Source organism: Cyclopterus lumpus, chromosome 7, assembly GCF_009769545.1.
Source record: "Cyclopterus lumpus isolate fCycLum1 chromosome 7, fCycLum1.pri, whole genome shotgun sequence".
Lineage (NCBI taxonomy): Eukaryota > Metazoa > Chordata > Actinopteri > Perciformes > Cyclopteridae > Cyclopterus > Cyclopterus lumpus.
This window is the reverse complement of record NC_046972.1, coordinates 7273075-7293460: the sequence shown is the minus strand read 5'-3', so window position 1 is coordinate 7293460 and position 20386 is coordinate 7273075. Positions and strand designations below refer to the sequence as shown.

Below are 20386 nucleotides of genomic sequence, written 5' to 3'. Positions count from 1 at the left end.
GGTTTGCGGCAGCCTCTCCATCTCGCTCTACACTCTGATCATCCTCACCCTTTTCTTTGCATGCAGCCTCTTACAAAGTTTGTGAGAGTTTTGATCCCCGGCAGGATTTTCAGCCCGCCTTCCTGCTGTGTGCACACCAGGCCGACCATCCAGGTTTGTGGGGTCAGTTGGGTGCCTGCCTCGCTCTCTCTCTCTGTGTGTGTGCCACTCATCCACCGCGTAGCCAAGAGCATGCTGGGAGAAGTAATGGTGCAAGTCGAGAGAGTTAGGTAGAGGGGGAGGTTAGGCAAAAAGGAAAAGCAGCTCAGAAATAGTGTATATAAATAGACGTGTTTGGTCTTTGTTTGTCTTCCCTTTATCTGTTTCTGGAATACTGGCAAACAAGTCTGTAATGGCATGTCTCTGCTAAAATGGAGGTTCCCCATGTCTTTTAAAAAAAAAAATATATATATATTAATTTTAGATATCTGATCAGTAAAAAAACATTCCTGTGTGGGTGGATTTTACCGTCTGTGGAACCCTAGGTTACGTCTGTAACGTCAAGTCACTGTAATTGGCTGCAACCCAAGGAGAAAACAGAACTTCACTGCAGTATATGACGTGATCAATTAAAATGAAACTGAAGACCGGTCCAAAGCCAGTCTCACGCGCAGACACTCACAAGCAAGAGACGTAGCTTTGTTCATTTGGCTACATTAGATAAAGTTACATTTACAAGACGCAAAGTCTTAAATTGCTCAGGAAAAAAAGAGAAAATCTAATGGCGAAGTGGGCGAACTCCATCTGCTGATGATATGATCGGAAGCTTCTTAACAGCGACTCAATGGACTGTGTGGGGTGAGTGTTTTCTCAAAATGATGTTCTCCATAGGGCTCCTAGCAACTCATTAATTTGTCACTTAAAGACCGAAGATCTGATTTGTGATGATTTCAAAGGATTCAGATTCTTAAAGTATGGGGAATGAAGGGAAGTTCAAAACAACCCTTTGGAGCTCCAACCCTGGCTGTGCACGAGGTATTGGGATTTGCCTTCAACAAAACTTTCCGTTTGAACACTGGAAAAAAAGCTGCTGGTAGCAGTGCTGACCTCAGATCAGGCTCTCTTTCTGCATGCATGCTTGATTGGTGAAAAAGAGAGAGCGAGAGAGAGAGAGAGAAAGAGAAATCGTGTGTTAAAATAATTCTATCCCTTCATGTGTGGGGAGAGTTACGTCTCTAACACTGCAGGGCCGTCACCAAACATCCTCATTACTCCACTTCTATCCAGCCAGCTGCTTCTCCCCACGTTCATCTTATGGGTATAAAGACAGCATGGGGGCTTTGATTCAGAGTTGGAGGGATGCTGTGCGGGAGAATTTTCTGGAGAGTGTTGGCACACAGACCCACACTCGCGCCTTTTTTTTTTTTTTTTTAAGACGCACCCGCTGGAACATGGGTTGGATCAGTGATGGTGGGGGTCGCTACCATTGGGGCTGCTCGGAGTTCGTGGACGAGTCCGATTCGGTGCATCACGAGAGAATCACAGGGCGCTCGTAGCACATTCTCAAAATCAGTCCGGGCTTTTTACTCTGATCTGAGGTAGTCGTTACAAGGAGTGGACAAAGTAGCAAATGGCTTACTAATCATACTGCTGGCATACATACTAACGAGATTTAAGGCCACCATAGTCCTCGGAACAGCTCCAGTCCTGGAACTGTGTGGTATTTCAAGAAGAAAAGCAGCTTGAGTAATGAAGTGGCGAAACTACGGCGGGCGTGCTGATTAACGCCATGACTTTAGCCAGCCCGCTGTTCATAAAACCACTCTGAAGGCTTTCTGGCCGCGTTAGGCACCATTATCATCACGGATTACGGAAACCCTAGGGTGCTTCTGAATTTGTGAAATGGCCTCATACTCCCTGGTTATTGTCCTCCCATCGAGCTCAATCATCAGACTTAATGACTCCCAGTCGATGGCTGCTGCACCAGTTCAGTTCCGTCCACGAGGTTGACAGCTGGTTACAGATATTACGGCTCTCCCTCCATATTCAAAGCCATCTGGACAGAAGCAAAAGGCTCACATAATCATCAGATCGATTACTTTTTCCCGACGGCGGTGTTGAACGTGTCAATGTAGGGTATGATCCAAGTGGGTGACATTAAACGACCCATGTCGTCCAGATTCCATAACCTTCCGTTTGTAACGCTGGCTTCCAAGCCTAAGCACAGATAACCCAACTGAGATCTATTGTCTCCATTGATTTTTTTTTGGTCAGTAAATGGAAAACGTGCGTGTAAAACATACATATTATTTACTTCAACATAGGATTACACAAAGAAAAGCTGCAAATTACACGTAATTGTTCAGTCGTTCATTTGAAAAGCTTTCTGTCCATCAACTTATTGATTAATCAGCGAACCGTTTTAACCTCAACATACCAAGGTTTGACTTTGGGACTGTTGCTCTAACCCATCTCAATCAGCTGTACAACCAATACAGCTGCCCCTGTTCTGTCAGTATATTGGATGGATGTAGGAAGATGACGTCCTCGTTCCTTAACCTGCTCATCACATCCTATCATTTACATCCTAATAAAGTATCTATCCATCTATCTATCCATCTATCCATCTATCTATCTATCTATCCTCATCTTTAGCAGTGTGTGTGTGTGTGTGTGTTCCCCTCCGTGCTGAAGTCCTGTCTCTCCTTGTCGAAGGCCCCCCGGGCCTGCAGGTGCAGTTCAGAGCAGACGGGGGTTTCTTGAAGGCTGGAGAGAAGCGCTGGTTCCTACGCTACCTGGCCCTCCACACCATGCACATTGACATCTGGGACAGCGACTCGTTGCTCCTCATCGGTTCTACTGCCGTCGAGCTCAAGGTAAAAGACTGAGGTCGACACCTGATTCAAGTGTATCGAGATGAAAGTGATTATTTAGTTTTGTCGAAATTCAACGCAAACTCTAATTCCCGCTGACATGGTGTTCACTACAAGAACTTCACAGAGTCGAGCATCAAACGCGTGCTGTTCACACGTGCGTTGTCAACTCGTGACGCCCCTTCATCGTAACGCAGCGCGTCTGTCACGGATTCATGCAGCGTTCGCAGATTGTTTTAACACATTTAATAGCGGGAACCAGGCGTCGCAGGTGAAAGAATGTCAAAAAACAAAAAAACACTTCATTATACTGTAAATTACCCAGGTTTCCTCAAATACACCAAACAGACTTGTCATAATAGTGGTTATAAATGTTTTAACTCTGTCTTCGTGGAACCAGAACAAATACAAATGATCTTGTTTTCGTGAGATGTGGCGGTTCATCACCAAACACACTATTCAGCTTGTCCCTGTGTGTTCAAGGATTTCACCGGAGCAGGTTCCCCTTTAGCGACCTCTGAAGGGAAAACATACGACGCATTAGAGGCGTGTTCATTTTAACTTTTCAACCATGCTATTCATTGATTGGACAGCAACTCTCTCGCCAACCTTGATGCGGAATTGATTTGTTTTTTCAACTTGGTGAAGTTTGGAAAGAATTTAATGAGAAAAAAAGTAAAGTAAGGGATTCGTTTACAACCGGTGTCGGGCAGTTTTGACATCATTCATTTAGCGATAACTCAAACTCCCCGCTGCTGTGATTTGTCTGTTTTCATTTAATCCTGTTCCCCCCTGTGTCTTCATCAACATTTGTGTTTAATGCGTACGTGTGAACGAATCTCACGCGGTTCCTTTTCCCACACCCTATTTTTGCTTTCCCAGTACATGTTGCGTCAGGGTAAGTCGGCGGTGCAGGCCCTTCACGAGCTGGAGGTGCTGACCACTGATTACGTGGGAGAGGACGCCCTGCTGACCAGCGCACATGTGGGCCGGCGGCCGGCCATCAGCCCCATGACGGTCCACAGCATTGTCATGGGCCGACTGCACATCCGCACAGGCAACATAGGCGAGTATTGCAAGACTTTTCTTTCTTTTTTTTTCTTTTTACACTGAATTGCTGAAGTCCAAATACTGACCCATGACATAGAATATCAGCAAATGGACCGGCCGCCCAAACGGCTTCCTTGGGTGTGACAAGATGATCTCGACTCAAGGTCCACCTGCTGGCCCTTTCAGAGCTTTCAGCGGCTCGAGTAACCGTCATGTGATCCAAGTATGAGACCTTGGTTTATATTGTTTTGTCACACGTTGATCTCAAAGCAAATAAGGACCCTTCTGTGCTTTGTGTCCTTCGTACATTATCAGTGAGCTGCATTCCCTGATTGTGAAGTCATAATTGTTCAAGGATGTACAGTTAGTGAACGCCTTTTGATAATGAGTACCTTGATACAGAACTAGGTGAGTTGGCATCATATGCTCTGTTGTGAATGCACTTCCACGGAGAATTGAGTGAAGTCTCACTTTGTGTTGCCGATAGCGTATGCTACTGTGGGGAAACTTGTCAATCTAATACTAAGTCGAGCGTGCCCCAGTTGGACACAGAAGAGGGAGGAGAGTGAATGCATGGGATGAGGGCTGTTGGTATTTGAATTCCCAAAACGTGATGGTGAACCAAACGAAAGCCAAGAAATTGTATTTGTTCTAGTTTGCATTCTCAATAAAAAACTAACCACTGAAATGCGTCTTTCATATTCAGGTCATATATCCATTCGGAGCCTCGGATTATAAAGTCATGTTGCCTGTTTACTTGTATTGATGTGTAGGGTTTGGGAAATGACAGTGAATCCCCAGGGCTGCTTCTGCTGCCGTTGAAAGTTCCCATTTTCTGGATGTGCGCAGGCTTGCAAAGTAAACATTGTGCCAAAGCGAAATATCTTGATGTGATAGTTCCGCTCCGTCTAGCAACTGAGCACCTTTCCTCTTCCCTCGCACTCATCCAATTTGTGCTCGAAGTGCCCCCGCGGTGCGATGCCAGCTTCCGATAGCTTGCGTGCCATTAATCAACTGTTGAAACGATACTCCCCCTCATAAACAATGCATCATTTTGGGGGCCTGAGAAACTCTGCAGAGTGCCATTGTTGGGGCTAAATATGCCAGCACTTATCACTCGAGGCAGGTTGAGAGCGCAGGGGGTTATTGTGTGTGCTGGGGATGGGAGGCACGGTCGTGTCTGGCATGTAAATTCCAATCAAGGCTCAGATATCCATCAGGCCGACAGTCGGAATTAATTTGGGGAGAGAGTACTCGCAAGCACTTTTCTTTGTTTCTGCCTCCATCTGTCGCTGCCTTTTCTCACATTCTCACTTCGCTCTTTATCACTGTCTTCTCCCGCTCATCCATTTACTTCTTACCCTTCTATCACACGGCTCTCTGTGACTGTTTGTTTGCTTTCTTCTCTCGCCTCCCCTATATCCTCTATATTCTTTCTCCGTGCCTTTCATCAAGCTGTAATGAAAAGGCGCGCTCTCATTTGGTGGGTGGTAAAGGATGTAAAGCTCGGTCATTAATTTGGGGAAGGGGGGGGGCTTGAGTTACTCACGATATGAAAAGACTTTGACAAAGATTTTATATGAACGACAGACAGGAGCGTGTATGCAAATCAGATCACTCAAACACGCCAAGAAGGCACGCTCTCATGCATACACGCAGACGTGTAGACAGACAGGTGTAGCAGAGCGTGGACAGGTTGCGTGTGATGAGGCGGGCTGGCAGAAATGAGAGGCGGACAGGTAGAGTATATCGCTGACTTCGTGTGAGAAGCCCGCAACTCCAATATTTGTGATTTCCATGTTGAAAAGAAGGATTACATGGCTTCTTTTATGGTTTGGAAAAAACTCTCCTGGCCCTAAATCCTTACTGGGTGGACCTTTTTTGAAAAAGGCACACTGGCCAAGCTGAACGGCAGGCTATACACTTCTGTGTTAACCATGTGCAGATACTGCTTTTGGATTTCAGCTTGAGAGGAGAGGGGAGGTTGCTTGAAAATGGTTGATGGCACAGAGTGTGAGAGAAAAGAGGAGATGCGTGACGGGAAAGGTAGCTGAGGCAGCAAAAGCTTCTTTACCTTTTCAGCCGAGCTGAAATGTCCAGTGAAATTGTGTGAGAATGTTGTTGATTTAGAATAATGTTGATTTGATTCTAGTCATGCATATGGTAATGTTGACTGGTTTAATGTGTACTGTAAATGTAAACCCAATTGGTATGACATCTTTAGTAACATTCCTCTGTTCTGATCTGCTCCACATTTGTTCTTGATGCATGCTTCGCTTTTATTGCAAATTCAAAACTCCATAAATTCAGCACACTCTCCATTTCCACAGCACTTCTTCCTACAGCACAACATTGACCGATTTCACTACTTCCAGTCGCTATAAATGTGCCCTTTCTTCTGTTTTTGCTGTTCAGCTACTGTCAGTGGAACTTAACGCTTTGTGCTCAGACTTCTCATATTTAATCCCTTCCAGGGACTCACAGGGCATAATCCCTCCCATTCCTGATAGGATTTTAGTTTGGCAATTTTCCAGGAAGTGTTGAGTTTCAGTGACAGTAACTTAATAGCACTGAGAATGGAGGTGATTGAAATTGATTGGGAAAGTCAGAGCGCCAGAGTGGTGAGTAAGTATAGCATGTTTGCACTTGCACTGATGGGACATTTCCATTCCCCATACGTTCACCATGTGAGCCATGACTTGAGAAAATGTATTATATGAACATATGTATTCATTTTATACAACCAAGTGGATCTATCTCCCTCCTCCCTCCATAACATTGTCATTCACAAACAGTGCTGACTTCATACTGCCCTCTGCCCTTTCTAATTCCATGTGTTTCACTCATGCATGATATTAATCATGCCTTAACTTTGTCCCGTTGGGAGTTCATCAGAATTAGGCTTTAGTGGAAAAAAGTGAGTGGCATACTGACATTTCCACATGAAAAAGAGTGAAACAGCGAATGATATCCTTTTTAATCATCACAAGGTAGGATTGACAAGTAATTCATTAAATGGTAATGATATAGGCTGTGAGGCCTATTCAATCATTCTGTAAAGCAGCTTTTATTAATAGCGTTGTAAAGTACTAAAGGAAGTGGCTTAATCAGAATAATAGAGAGTTGTGAAATCCTGGCTGGAACATGGGGGGGTTGGGCTTTGGTTTTGAGGAGCGTCTTGCGGAAGAAAACGGCGCTCCCACACAGAGAACCGTGGGAGCAGATAAGGAGTCTATAAAGCATGACGACCGCCTGCTCTTCCCATGAAACTGACTGACTTGGTGAATCCAGAGGAAAAGCCGCGGCGCTTTATTGATTTCATCTGCCAAATCCACATGAACTCTCGGGTGGGAAATGAAGATGGAGGCAGGGGAAGAGATTTCTTGAACCTAAACAAAAAGAAGGATTTCTTCAACCTAAACAACATCTGAAAGCTGGCGCCAAAGTCTGCCGAGTCCACGCAGAACCGTCAGTGTGCGTGAGCAACTCTGTCCGGAAGATAGTGAATAAAATAAACAGCGTATGATCTTTGTAATCCACGACGTCGTTATGATATAGAGCCCCGAGGTTTTCCACAGGCAGATACTGTGGACTAATTGATGGCCTGTTGTATCATATTCTCTCAAACCAACCAAGAGGCAGCCGAGATGACAGACAGGTAGAAAGTAAAGGATGGATGGAATTCCATTTTCATATCGACTGAACTCAAAAGCAACGCAGCCTCCTTTGAGTTTCTGTACGTCCACCGTTGCTTGTTTTGTGGGTTGTATTAGTGAGTGTATATTAACATTTGCTGGCCAAATTGCTATACAATTGTATACAGACATTCATGGTCCTTGGAGGATAATTCCAAATGGTTTTGGCGAGAACCCTTTGAACCCTTTCTCCGTATGGTCCAGATCAGGCAAGATGTCGGCTGTCGGGCGTGTTCAGTATATAAAGTTAGTGAAAAAGTAAAGTAAAGTTTTGTGACTGGACCCAAATGAGTCTGTCTGAGCTTTATATTAGCCTTTAATGGTCCGACTCAATCTTACACGCATGACACACACAGACAAGCGCACACAAACAAACAGAAAAGTGTGTATCTGCTGCAGCACAGTAGAGAAGACAGATTAGCACCTTCTCCAGACCTCACTGTGCTTCTCATCTGCAGTGTCCTGATAAGCCCTGGAGAGATTGTCTGTTGCAGCAGGAGAGAGAGAGTCGAGAGAGCCCCGCCTAAAGCTGCCACCAGTGGAACAAGATATCAGTGAAATTTACCTGACAATTAGTTTGTCTAGGTGGCTTCCCTAAGGGGCGCACACACTGTACATCTCACTCATTAAAAGCTCTTGCCGTTGGCGCATTTAGGGCCCGACTTTATCAACCTTGCTTTAAGCCCCGAGGTTGAGAGCGAATCTGCTTCTTCTGAAAGGTCAGTGGCCTGGAACGGGGAGGCAGAATAAATCGAATATTGCAGACTACTTTGAAAGCCCCTTGGTGCTTTCTCCCGTTTGTTCTGGAGGAGAGTAAATTAGTGGTTTGTTGTGGCCTTAACCTCAAGAACCGCCAGCGGAGCACAGAGGACAGAGGACAGGCTGGCGGGGTGATTGCCGAGGAGGGTTATTGCCATGCAACAGAGAGAGGTAGTCAATGCATTTGATAGAGAGTTCCGCCCTCTGGCACTTTTACAATTACTCCCCTCCACACGGACCACACGGAGCAGCGACCGCTGCACCGGGCTCTCGGCTTCTGTTTCAGTGATGGGGATCATCAGCTATGTCTCAACAATCTCCTTAGTGTGATTCAGTAAGTTAGGGATGGATAATGTGTCCGAGAGCCAGACGCGCACGTCAACTGGGATTAGCGCTAAAGGAGGTATTATCTGATGAGCCTCACGATGGTTCCAGCGATAGCCGATTAATTAAAAATGATCGACTGATAAAAATCAGGCGGGTCATAATTGGGTTCATCGTCAGGCCGTTTGTTTTATTGCGGGCAAGTAGCACCGGGTGTGCATCTTATCGCGTCCTCACAGGCTTATTGCACAATTCTATCCGCCATCGAGGCGTTTCTCGACAAAAGAAAAGCATGCTTAAAAAGGCCCCATAACGCGGCGTTGAGTGAGCGCTCTGCGGCTTTGTTATTTATTGGAGACGCTTATGCGACAGCAGAAGTAACATCTTCACAGTAATATTTGGGAAATATAACTCAGACAAATACATTGGGCTCGTGTGGCCAGGGAGGGGTGATGGATGGTGAGGGGAATGGACTGGGACGGCAGACACCTCGCCCATTAATCTGCAGAACGGTGCTGTCTGTGTCTGTTTGCATGGCATCACCAGCTCCCCATTACTCATTTAGCTGCCGCCCATTATCAGTTTGTTGATGAAGGGAGTTTGCCTCTAAAAGATCTGGATGGTACTTGTGGCTCCCCCCTTCTAAAACTCCTGCGTGCTCAGACGTGTGAGTTTTGGGCGATAAAGCCACTTAATTGTGGCACTAACCTTATATGTTATGTACGAGAGGGGTCCCAGAGCCTCTCAGCCACAATTAAGCACCTCAATGGGTATATGTTGTGGCGTTGCGACACTTCGAAGCTGGTGGGGAATAATGGTGTAGCGTTGTGTCAAGTTGCAGTGTGACTTTCCAAAGTTTGTTTTTAATTACTTCTTCAGCCGAGCAGTGTGAATTGCATCAAGCCGATTGCATGCGTTGGCCTCTGTTTACCTCTAAATGGCACGAAATAAGTCTTTTGCCCTGTGGTATTTGAAAAATGCTCTTCTTGTGATGATGGTACATCGCTGCATGCTGGTGTTGTTTTGACTGCGAAGCAATTATCTGTCACACTTCCACTAACGGGCATTTTGGGCAAGTGCTGTTTAAGAGCGTGAGCAAGCTATTCCCACAGCCAGTGGGAAGCAGGAGCTCTGCACGGGCAGCATTAATGTCAGAAGAAGGCCTAATATTGACCATGCTTTACAGTATTTGTACAAGTGCGCACTTAACCACTTGCCTTTTTAAAAAGAGGCTGGAAAATGATGATTTTGCCATTTCGGAGCCTATAGGGACACAAGTCCGGTTTTGCAGGATAAAACTCCAAACTTATCCGCCTGTCCATTCCAACAATGGCACATTCAGCGTCTGCAATGTCGGCACAATTCAAAAAAAGTTGCAGGATATATTTAACATCTTCATGTTGTTGTCCTACTGCATGTCTGGCAGCCAGCACCGGACAGAGGCCGGCACTCACCATCAATCAGCATGACACTCAAAGCGTTGCAAGCGTTCGGTGTCCAGACCTCTGGCCACTAATGAATCACTGTAGGCTTGTCTTCATGTATTGATCCCGCCTCGAGTGTTCTAAGCCAGGGTTTAAGCTGGACTGCGTTGGCGCCGTCTACAATGCAAATGTGTTGTTTCACATGTGACTTCAAAGAGAACTTTGGCTTTCAACTGATTTTTCTTTTGGCCGCAGATCTCAGTTTGGCTCGTTACTTCAAGTTGTGGCAAGCGCCCGAGTCTCGAGCCAATGCTGGAGTTACGCGGATCTGGCCCCAAAATGTAATGAATCGAATCTAGTGTTACAGAGATCAAATTTGCTTCCATCAGTTATGATCCTGATTCTGATTGTGTATCAGGATAACCTCAGGCATAATGTGTGATCAAACAACGAGGCGAGGCTCCTATTCCTCATTGAAACCTCTGTTGGGCATTTTTTTCTCACTGGTTTATTTCTTTTGCTCATTAGCAACCACTGCTCTTCACAAGGTGAACGTTTCAGTCAGGGGATTTTAACAAGTTCGAACTATTCTCGAAATAATTTCTATTAATAATCTGTTGTCCGGGTAATAGTTTGCTTAAAGGAAAAACCTGGAACCGTTTATGTCCAATCAGTGCTGATGGTAAATGTAGTTGATGCAATGCATTTCTCAGTCTGCTACATTGACTTTATTTGATATGGACATCACAGTGGCATTAGAATTTGCACAATAACTTGATGCACTGTGTTAAGTGTTTGTAGCACCTGTCCACAGAAAATAAGAAAATACATCCACAAAGTGCAAGTGTGTTTACGCTGGGTGTTAGGTGACACAGAATCAGCCCAAAAATATGTGTACCAAACTATACTAGAAAATATCACTCTTTGCCTGCAGGTGTCACAAATGTAAACTCGCAGCAGCTACTTCTTTTCTTGCCTACAGGTGGCGCTGGTCAGCATGTATACAGCGAGTCTGACATTGGACATTGACCAGTTGGCTCTATCTTGTTGGTCTTTATGAGTTTGAGCTTATGAATGACTTCAAAGCAAGTTTCATGAGGCGCTTCACATGTCGATATCACCAGATGCTGGATGTCAAACTCTATATATTCTTCTTCTACAGGGTGCCCAGTAGATCCTAGCAGGAGGAGGGCAGCAGACGTGATGGCGTCTCATTCCAACATCATAACTCCTCGCGAAGTGATCGGCAGCTTCAGAGGCGGAAGCCTGACCTCCAGAAACATCCTACAACTCAATGGCAAGCCCTTTAACCCCCAGACTGCCGTCAATGCTAAAGCCCCAACATTTCAGTTAACTTAAGTTTTTCTCCACTCAGCGTATGACTAAGCATGTGTGTGTGTGCGTGTGTGTTTGTTGTGTATTCTACTACGCCATGGAGCAATTAACACCTTTCATTTGGGCGGTGACCATGCTCCCTCTTTTATCAACTCGACCGGATCCATTTCACATTCTGTCTCTTGGCTGCACCACTGAACCACTCAATTTTCAGCCTAATTGAGCTTGCAGAAGCATCTCTGGTGGCTACAGTCCACAGTCCTGTGGTGTGTGTGTGTGTGTGTGTGTGTGTGTGTGTACACACGCACAGATGAAGAGGAAGCCAATTTTTCCCTCAATTAGACAAGCCTTCACCAGTCAACGGGTGTGTATTTCTAAATGTATCTTTTAAGTGTGCACTATGACTCAAACACACACACACACACACAGTAAGAGGCATCAGAAAGAGTTGAAAACAAGTAGATAATTGCTTATAATAATTTAAACTAAGTATCGCCACTCTAGGATAACAGACCTTTGAAATGCTGCGTATTTCACACATATTTGCTCCGAGCACACCGCATACGAGGACACTGATAAACAACAAGAAAAGAGAAAACATGCATTAAAGAATCCTAAACTAACACACATTTACAAATGAATGCATGCTCATATTCCCTATACTGTTGCAATCATTTATTCACAGCTCATATTACTGTGTTCACTCTTTGCTTTGTTTCTTGCATCTCCTCCTCCTCCTCCTCCTCCGCTGCTGCTCTGGTCTCTCTTTTACACTGCACTCCTTCCTCTCTCCGCTCCACCTTCCTGTGACATTTAAACATACAATGCGCCTAATTGCCTTCACTGGAGTCCAGTCGCAACAGTTAGCCACGCTGAAGCTGTGTTGTGTGTGCGTGTGCGTGTGCGTGTGCGTGTGTGTGTGTGTGTGTGCGTGTGTGTGTGTGCGCTCGGTCCCACTCCTGCCTGCCGGTGGCTCGGAAGGAAGCAGTGTTGCCAGACACTATCTGCTGAGGTGACAGGCAGTCGACCCGATGCCTCTTCGATAAGGAGACTTGGGGGAATATGTGCAGGGATGAAAAAAAGTGATCCTGGGAGAGAAAAACAGAGATAGAATATACACCTGAATTTATGTGGAAGCAAAAAGCCACTTTAAAAAAAAAAAAAAGTCAATACACCAGTAAATGTATTTCCGTTCCGTGTGTATCTGATGTGTTTTCTTGCTTACATGACATTGGTGACATTGGTCATCGGGTCATTGTGGTGGTCGGGATAACTCAACATTACATTACATTTCATTTAGCTGGCACTTTTATCCAAATCGACTTCACAATCATACACCGTAGACGCAGGGAGCAATTCGGGGTTAAGTGTCTTAAGGATTTCACAACTCTCTATAATTCTGATTAAGCCACTTCCTTTAGGACTTTACAACGCTATTAATAAAAGCCCACTCAACGCCCTCAGTGAAGGAAAAACCTGCGTAAACCAAACATGAAGAGATCTGACAAACACTGTCAACACAAAGTCAATTAGAAACGGATACAACATAAAGAAATGCAAAATGCGGGGACTGTTCAAGTTGCACGGGACCAAAGCAGAACATAAAACATAAGATCAGTTTACGGGGGACACGACGAAAAAAACGATGAACTCGTTTTTTTCTTTGAGTTCCAGTCCATCAAACTCTACCGACCAATGGCTTGAAGGTTGTGATTTGAGTAGGGCCAGGAATGTTTACTAGTGGCAATGAGATACCCGAGTGCACACGCCAAAAGCCGTACTTACGATGCCTTACTTTGAAGAATATACAAATACAACACATTGTTTTGTCTCATTTATCTAGAGAAGCTACATTTCTCAAAGGTTCAATGTCCAAACACAAGCAACCATACAAGGACATCCGGATGATCATCGGATATCAGCATTTGGTACTTGACCCATTTTAGTGAGTCAGTTTATCTTCCTACATGCTGCAACAAATGTACTCCATCAAATAAATCTGTTTTTAGATGACAAAAATATGGGTAGCTCTGACTGTTGTTCAAAGTACCGGATTAGGCAAATTCTCTAGTCATAGCGTTTTAAAGTACACGGGTGATTTGCATGATCCAGTTCAAATGAGGATGGATTATTTGGTGACTGGTACCGCAGATGAATCAAGTATTTTAATTAGACATGTTGATGCTCGTAAAGGGTAGACAGCCATGGAGGTGAAAGATAATTTGGGAGCGTGTGTTCACCGGGCAGTGAGGGCTCTGGCCCAGTTGTATCAATGCCAGTTGTTCGGACTGTTGTCTGTGTACAAGCTGTTGTTTCTTGTGCTCCAACAAGACTTTAATCTGTCGGCGCCTCCCTCCCTCGGACATTTGGAGTGGTTTTCAGAACATATGGTCAAAATGGCGAAGAGATTAGATTCCACTCTGTTCAGTAAATATATTCATGATTGCGGTCTGTTTCTCCTTCACAGCTAGGAACGCCGCGCAGGCACACAGGCTGGGGAAGGACGGCGCGCACGACCTAAACGAGCCCGACGGCGGCCGCCGAAAGCTCGACTGCATGGCTGCCGTGCATCGGCGGGAGGGCAAGGAGGAGGCGAAGGTCACGGTGAGGTCGAACGTTTGCACTTGAGCCAATGGCGAGACAAAGGATAGCCGCTTCCTGCTTCTGTGAAGCGGAGCTGCAATGGACGGTTCCCCCGTGTGCCTCCTTCACTTAAATCTCAAACGGACCACAAAGGCAGAGAAGCAGCTTTCCTTCTGGCTCTATAACATGTCACGAGGGGCTTTCGTAGAGGCGTGGAGCGTCTCCCAGACAGCTCGCCTGTGTTCCAATCCTCGTGGCGATGTGCCCTTCTACCCTCTATGTTTTAGTGACTGTATAAAAAGGTGTTAATTGTTCTTCTACCCGAAGGCACAATCTTGTACTTTCACCCATGGGTGCACATGCTAAATGTGATTTTGGCTGCGGTGCATGTCTGTCTGAGACATTTTACACATTACATTTCCTTTGGTAAGCACACAGCCAATACCATGTGGAATATTACTAAGTCCCGCTCGCACAGGAACACGATTGTAAGAGTCGCTTTGCAATTCAATTTAGATTTGACTTTTCTGGGCTGATAGCCACAGCCTAATTTGGTCCAGGTTCATGCCCAGGATAATTTTAGTGCACTAGACCGGTTGAAAACCTCAGTATTAATAATTTTGTCACACCCTTAGCTCTACCAACATGAAAACTCAATTTGAACTTTTAAATGTATCGGTAAGACAAGGATACCAACTGGCCAGCATCCCTGGCTTCATGCTGTTTATTGCAACCTTTATATTATTTAATGGGTTTGAATGAAGCAAACGTTACGATAAGAGAACATGCTGTATATAATATGGATTAATTTCAAAATACCTGCACTTAGTTGGTGATTGATTTTTTTTGACCAGCCTTTGAGAAATGTAATAGTCTTTAAGGTTTTGAAAAGGTCATTGAAACACGTTGTAAGGCCATTGAAAGGTCTAAAGTTTCACACTGACCTGTTTGCGGGCTATTCATTCCAACTACACAATGTTTCAACTATAACATGTAATCGTCACACTGTAGCCATGGATGTATTGGTCACATGTTATTGTGTGCCTTTTAAATACCAGCAAAGTAACGAGTGAGATGTGGCAACATGTCACCAAGACGTCAGAAGGTTCCAAACTACCCCTCAGTTTAGTCAGGTTATCTAAACCTAAACCACATTATGAGGTGAAACTGAGAGTGAGCACACCGGAAATCTCTCTCACAAGGAATCGGTGTGCAAATTACATCAAGGACGGTAGGTCAATATGAAACCAGGAAGCTGCTCTATAAACTGTGCTCAATGCTTATGTACAGTGGAAAGTTTGGGTAATCATGCTGCATATTTTACAGAATGTCATGATACTGTGTGTCGCCGGGGGTTACACTGCGTCTTCAGTATTTGCCACTGTTCTTGGATGTTAGGATCGGACTAAGGAAGCCCGGTTGGCCAGAGAACTTCATCAGATGAAACCCAGCGAAAGGCACAGCAAGGCAGAGGGCATCGCCAACATGCTGAGCCAGGCCATCACCACGCAGCACCTGCTCTACGCCAACCTGGGCACCGCTGAGTACATGGAGTTTGTCCTTAAAAATCCCTTCAACGTACCTCAGACGGTCACCATTCACAGTGACGACCCTGAGCTCAGGTGAGACCCTGGCGGTGGTGTCAGGCTGGCATCCCACCTTTTTAACTATGTGTTTTAAAAAAAAAAAATTTGACAATTAAAAAGCAGGAACGTTGTTGGTGGATAGGTGTGTCCCGAGTCTAACACTCCAACTGCGAGTATGTGTTTCGGTCCTGTACGTGTTCACACGCTCCGATCGCGTCTCCAAAGGTGACTCAGCAGCTCCAGAGATGGAACCCATTTCTATCCTGCTATAGGAAAGGATGTCTCATCCTCGTACTTGACTCCCTAATGTGTAGCCATATTTAAAACAGAACTTTGTTCTTTGAAGAGAGGGTTGAGCTCCCTCCCTGTGCACCACCAGTCTCGGCATCAAGGGTTGCTGAAACTGTGAATACAGAATACAAAAGACTCAACAGTAGAGGGCAGTAAAGCAACATTAAACCGGATATCCACCATTGACAAGAAGAAGAAGGAAACAGATGGCTCTCCACGCTTACTATTGTTACTGTTATGAGAAGTCAAGAGTGGCATCCTATTCTGGTGTTGATTTCCCACTAAACCAACTCGTAGCTCTCATTATGGGATGCCTCACCAAACCAAAGCGGCCTCTGAATCGTAAAGGGAAACCGGAGGGTCAGAACACTTCACACCGGGCTGTAAATCATGAATGCTAATTCATAATGCTGATTCATCCCTCAATGTTGCCATCATTAGGTCATCAATGAACAATATGAAAACATAAACGGGTTCTAAAAGGAATGGTGATGCTGAAGTAAATGATGGAGCGCCTCCCATAAAGTGATGCAAGCAACGCTGCTTTACAATATTGATTAGGGAATCCCATCATCCACGCCAACACGAGAAAGTCAAGATGAAGTTTGCGTGACTGTTTTATTCATTATTGTGTGTCTGATTCACGCCTTGCTCGGTGTTTTGATGTGTGTGTGTGTGTGTGTGTGTGTGTGCGCTCGTTGCTGTACACCGATGTGTGTGTTCCCACGCGTGCCTGTTTTTTTTAACACTTGAAATTGGTTTTATTTACTCTTAAGACGCGTCTTGTTTACATGTGCATGGTGCATTATTTAATTTGAGACGGCTGGTTTTGTGTGTGACATGTTGTTCACAGACTATTTTTAATTACGGGATAAACTAAATACATTGTTCGTCACTCAGTGCAAACAGCGGCCACATTTCCAAACACATTTTGCGTGCGTGTGTCGGCATGACTAACTACGATCAAGCTCCTTCAGCGACACACAAGTGGTTGTCCTTGACACAGATGCAGACATAAAGCTGGTGAGATGCTGAATAACCTCCTTTAATCCACAAACAGAAGCCATTGTGGCTCATATTTCCTGGATCACCCGTTCGTGGTATCCGGGCCGTGTTTGTTTCCTTCAGTTTGCGTCGTCGTTAATCCCCCAGCGCAGAACCTTTTGTTATGGATTCTGCTCATGCCCGAGTTTTGGATTAACATACATCACGTTGATCAACAAAGGCTGGAGTGCGCCATGGATGAATCATTATGGCATTAGCCCGGCCACCGGGCCAACCAGGTCTAATTGAGAGTCATCAATCCCTGCATCTGTCCTCTCTCCGGCTTAGCGCCCTGTTAGTTTATTTATATATTTCCTGATGAGGCAGCGTGACTCTTTACACCGAACCGTCTGCCACCCGAGAGCCAGCAATGTGTAAATTGGCGAAGGAATCTTCTGCATTTGGTGATTTTTCTAACGCAGCACCGTTGGCCTCAAAAGTCAAATTCAGGTCTCGCCATCAGGTTGATACGGGGTCACTAAACACAGCACTGCCCTGAGCGCTTCGTACATTTTTTATGACACTGTGGTTTATATTTTATTAAAAGGGAGTGCTGGTTTGTGCGATGTTCTCATGTATGCGACTGTGATCTCCATTGAAGAGATGAGGACTAATTATAGTCATAATGTCATTATTAACTAGGTCTGTATCAGAGATGAATCTAACCATTAAAGGAAGGAATCTCTGTGAGAACCGTGCACCCGATCTACCACACACCTGCACGGACATGCTGAACATACTAGTGCTACAACCAAACTCTAGTTAATTTCCCTGTAGTCGACGAGCCATGAGCGGGTCATGCCCCCCCCCCCCCGCAGACAACGCTGCAAGCACCAATACCTGCAGCCAAGCGAAAGTCATCCGAAAATGACTTGTTGAGTGCGGCCCAGCACACTTATATGTGGATGCAAGACTTCATGTAGGAACCACCTGCATTGTTTTTTTATACATATTTTTGCCACAAAGCTGAATAATGCGTTTAAAGATTGGACCTTAGTGTTAGTGTTGTTTCGTTTCAGTCCAAACAACAGTGCGCAGGTCCCCGACACGCACACTGGAAAGCTTTTGTTGCCACAGGAATGTTTCCTGGGAAAAGGAAGCGGATCAACACTGTTCAACACTCATCTATTCAATTCAATTAAATAGATTTTGTATAGGTTAATATCACAAATTACAACTTTACAACCCGTACACTTACGACATCCTCTGTCCCGGGACCCTCACATCGGATCAGGGAACACTCCCCCCCCAAAAAAAACTTTCGGAAAGAAACTTTCGGGAGAGCAACAGAGGAGGATCCCTCCCCCCCGGATGGACAGAAGTAGAATAGATGTCATGTGTACAGAATGAACAACGTAACAGAGTTACAACACATTCTTTGTCTCTGCCGCATGAGTATGTTTTATTTTTGAGATGTACAATATTTCTGAGCTGCACTTGAGGCAACATGAAATATGTTTTCACACAAACCTGCCACGTCTTTGACGGGGCTACAGAATATGTACACAGACAACAAAACTGTCAGTGTACCTCTGTCATCCCGGACCGCATGAACCATAGCTTGGTCAGTGCTCCGCTTTTACTTCCCTAACAATATTTCAACCAATATTTGACGAGCAGCCTCCTTTAGAAAGGCAGCAAGGCCTCAGGGTAAGCGCTTTGTTCTAGAGAAACAAACGGACGAAAGAAAAGTCTTACCCTCAACCCTCGACCCAGCAGCGGGCTTTGAAGTGGGGGGGGGACTCGGAGCGAGGCTCGGGCCGCTGTAGCTTTGTCTGTTTAGAGCCCGAAGGCCCCTCTCGAAGTGACGCGTTTGCTACCTGCTGCCATCCATTTCTCTCTGATGATTGCTCCCTCTCATTAGCCGTCTTTCTTTGTGCTTTCTCAACTGCACACTCATTCAAGTCTCTCTCTTGATATTCTTTTGATCATCTTCATTTGGTTCCTTCTCTGTTCTCTTTACCTCCTATATTTCATTCCATTTTGTTTTGTCGAAATTTTATTTATTTGTATTACTGCTCAGGTGAAACACAATACACACAGATACACACACACACACACACACACACACACACACACACACACACAGACAAAAAGCTTTTATTCCATGTGGGGGGGGGGTCTCCAAATAAGTTGCATAGAATTGACTGTTGCACCGCGCACTAATGTTAGCGAGGTGGGGCCCTGAGAAATTCATAAACTCTGGGGCTCCTATTAAGAGAAATCCTCCCTCTCGCTGCCCATGGGTTGGAACCTTTGAAGTTTATGCATTTGTGCGTGAAATGTTTGCATTCAAAGAAAGAGGAAGCGTCTTATCTGTTCCTGTTGCTCTCCCCCTGGAAGAAAATGAAAAAATAAAACCATGTGGTGGGGATTGGAAGGGGGACACTGGGGGGGGGGGGCTTTCGCTGACCTCCATGCACTTTTATGAAAGCTGCCGGTGGTAATTAAAGGGAAGCATTGTGTTCTGCGTGTTGGCCGCTCAACCGTGGAATTAGCTCACTTCAATTGTTGGCTCTACAGTGAACTCTGCATTGCCAGTTTCATTTTGTCCGACTGGGAAATCAGAAGTGTACGTCTGCACTAAAGGTACATTGTTTTACATGCATTGCTTGATCCCTTCGGAGAGATTCAATCTGGCATATTTCCCATGTTTTTCCGTGGTCTTGCATGAAATGTAAAGTATATTCACCCACTCAAACATCCTCTTTAATCTAATATGTTATAGTCAAATAACCATCCAAATTGGGCTCATTGTTTAGCTTTCAGGCCAACAACTTCCCTGTTTGGGTTCACGCTCACCACACTCATAGCGTCATTATGATCCATAGCAGGCAGCAGTTTTCAGAGAGAAAGCTCTAATAACCTGCTGTACACCTGCTCAGCACCACACAGCAGACAGATGGATTCACAGAGTAGCTGCTGAACATACTGAGGGCATTTAGCACCTAAAGAGACAGATATTTCCCTCAGGATTCAGTGGAGACCAAAAACAGTGCGAACAGAATAAATATTGGAATTACATTCTGAAGGTGGCCAGAAACATGACACCACGTAAACGATAAGGTTGCTCCGTAACTGCGGATGTGTTTGTCATATTTAAAAAGGGAAATGTGTGAGCTCTGGTGCTTGTGTCTTCTGTATCTCTGACAGTTCTCATCGACCCCAGATTAATAATACAAAATATAATCAATTCAAGTAATTCACAATGTTATTATGTCAGTATGGCCTTATTTGTGACCAGGGGGGAAATGCATAAGCTTTGCAGCCGTTTGTAAAGTAAAATGTAAAATATATATAAATGCATTTAACTTCCCATTTTACATTTACGCTGCTACATTAAAAGGATGAACACATCAATGCATCAATAATTATAATCCAATAATATAATGTATATTTTCTGGATCATTCTGAGTACTTGTTTTACTGTTGGTACTTGAAGT

General features: G+C 44.8%; 1 protein-coding gene across 6 annotated transcripts in view; it reads left to right on the top strand.

Annotated features, from left to right (window-relative positions):
- nphp4 (nephronophthisis 4) overlaps positions 1–20386 on the top strand; it is a 138280-nt gene that overhangs the window by 101672 nt on the left and 16222 nt on the right. For all 6 annotated transcript variants that reach the window (XM_034537649.1, XM_034537648.1, XM_034537647.1 and 3 more), the window contains 5 exons: positions 2695–2855; positions 3735–3918; positions 11267–11401; positions 13907–14043; positions 15421–15644. In XM_034537649.1, coding sequence (XP_034393540.1) covers positions 2695–2855; positions 3735–3918; positions 11267–11401; positions 13907–14043; positions 15421–15644 — 841 coding nt within the window. The remainder of the gene's footprint in view (positions 1–2694; positions 2856–3734; positions 3919–11266; positions 11402–13906; positions 14044–15420; positions 15645–20386) is intronic.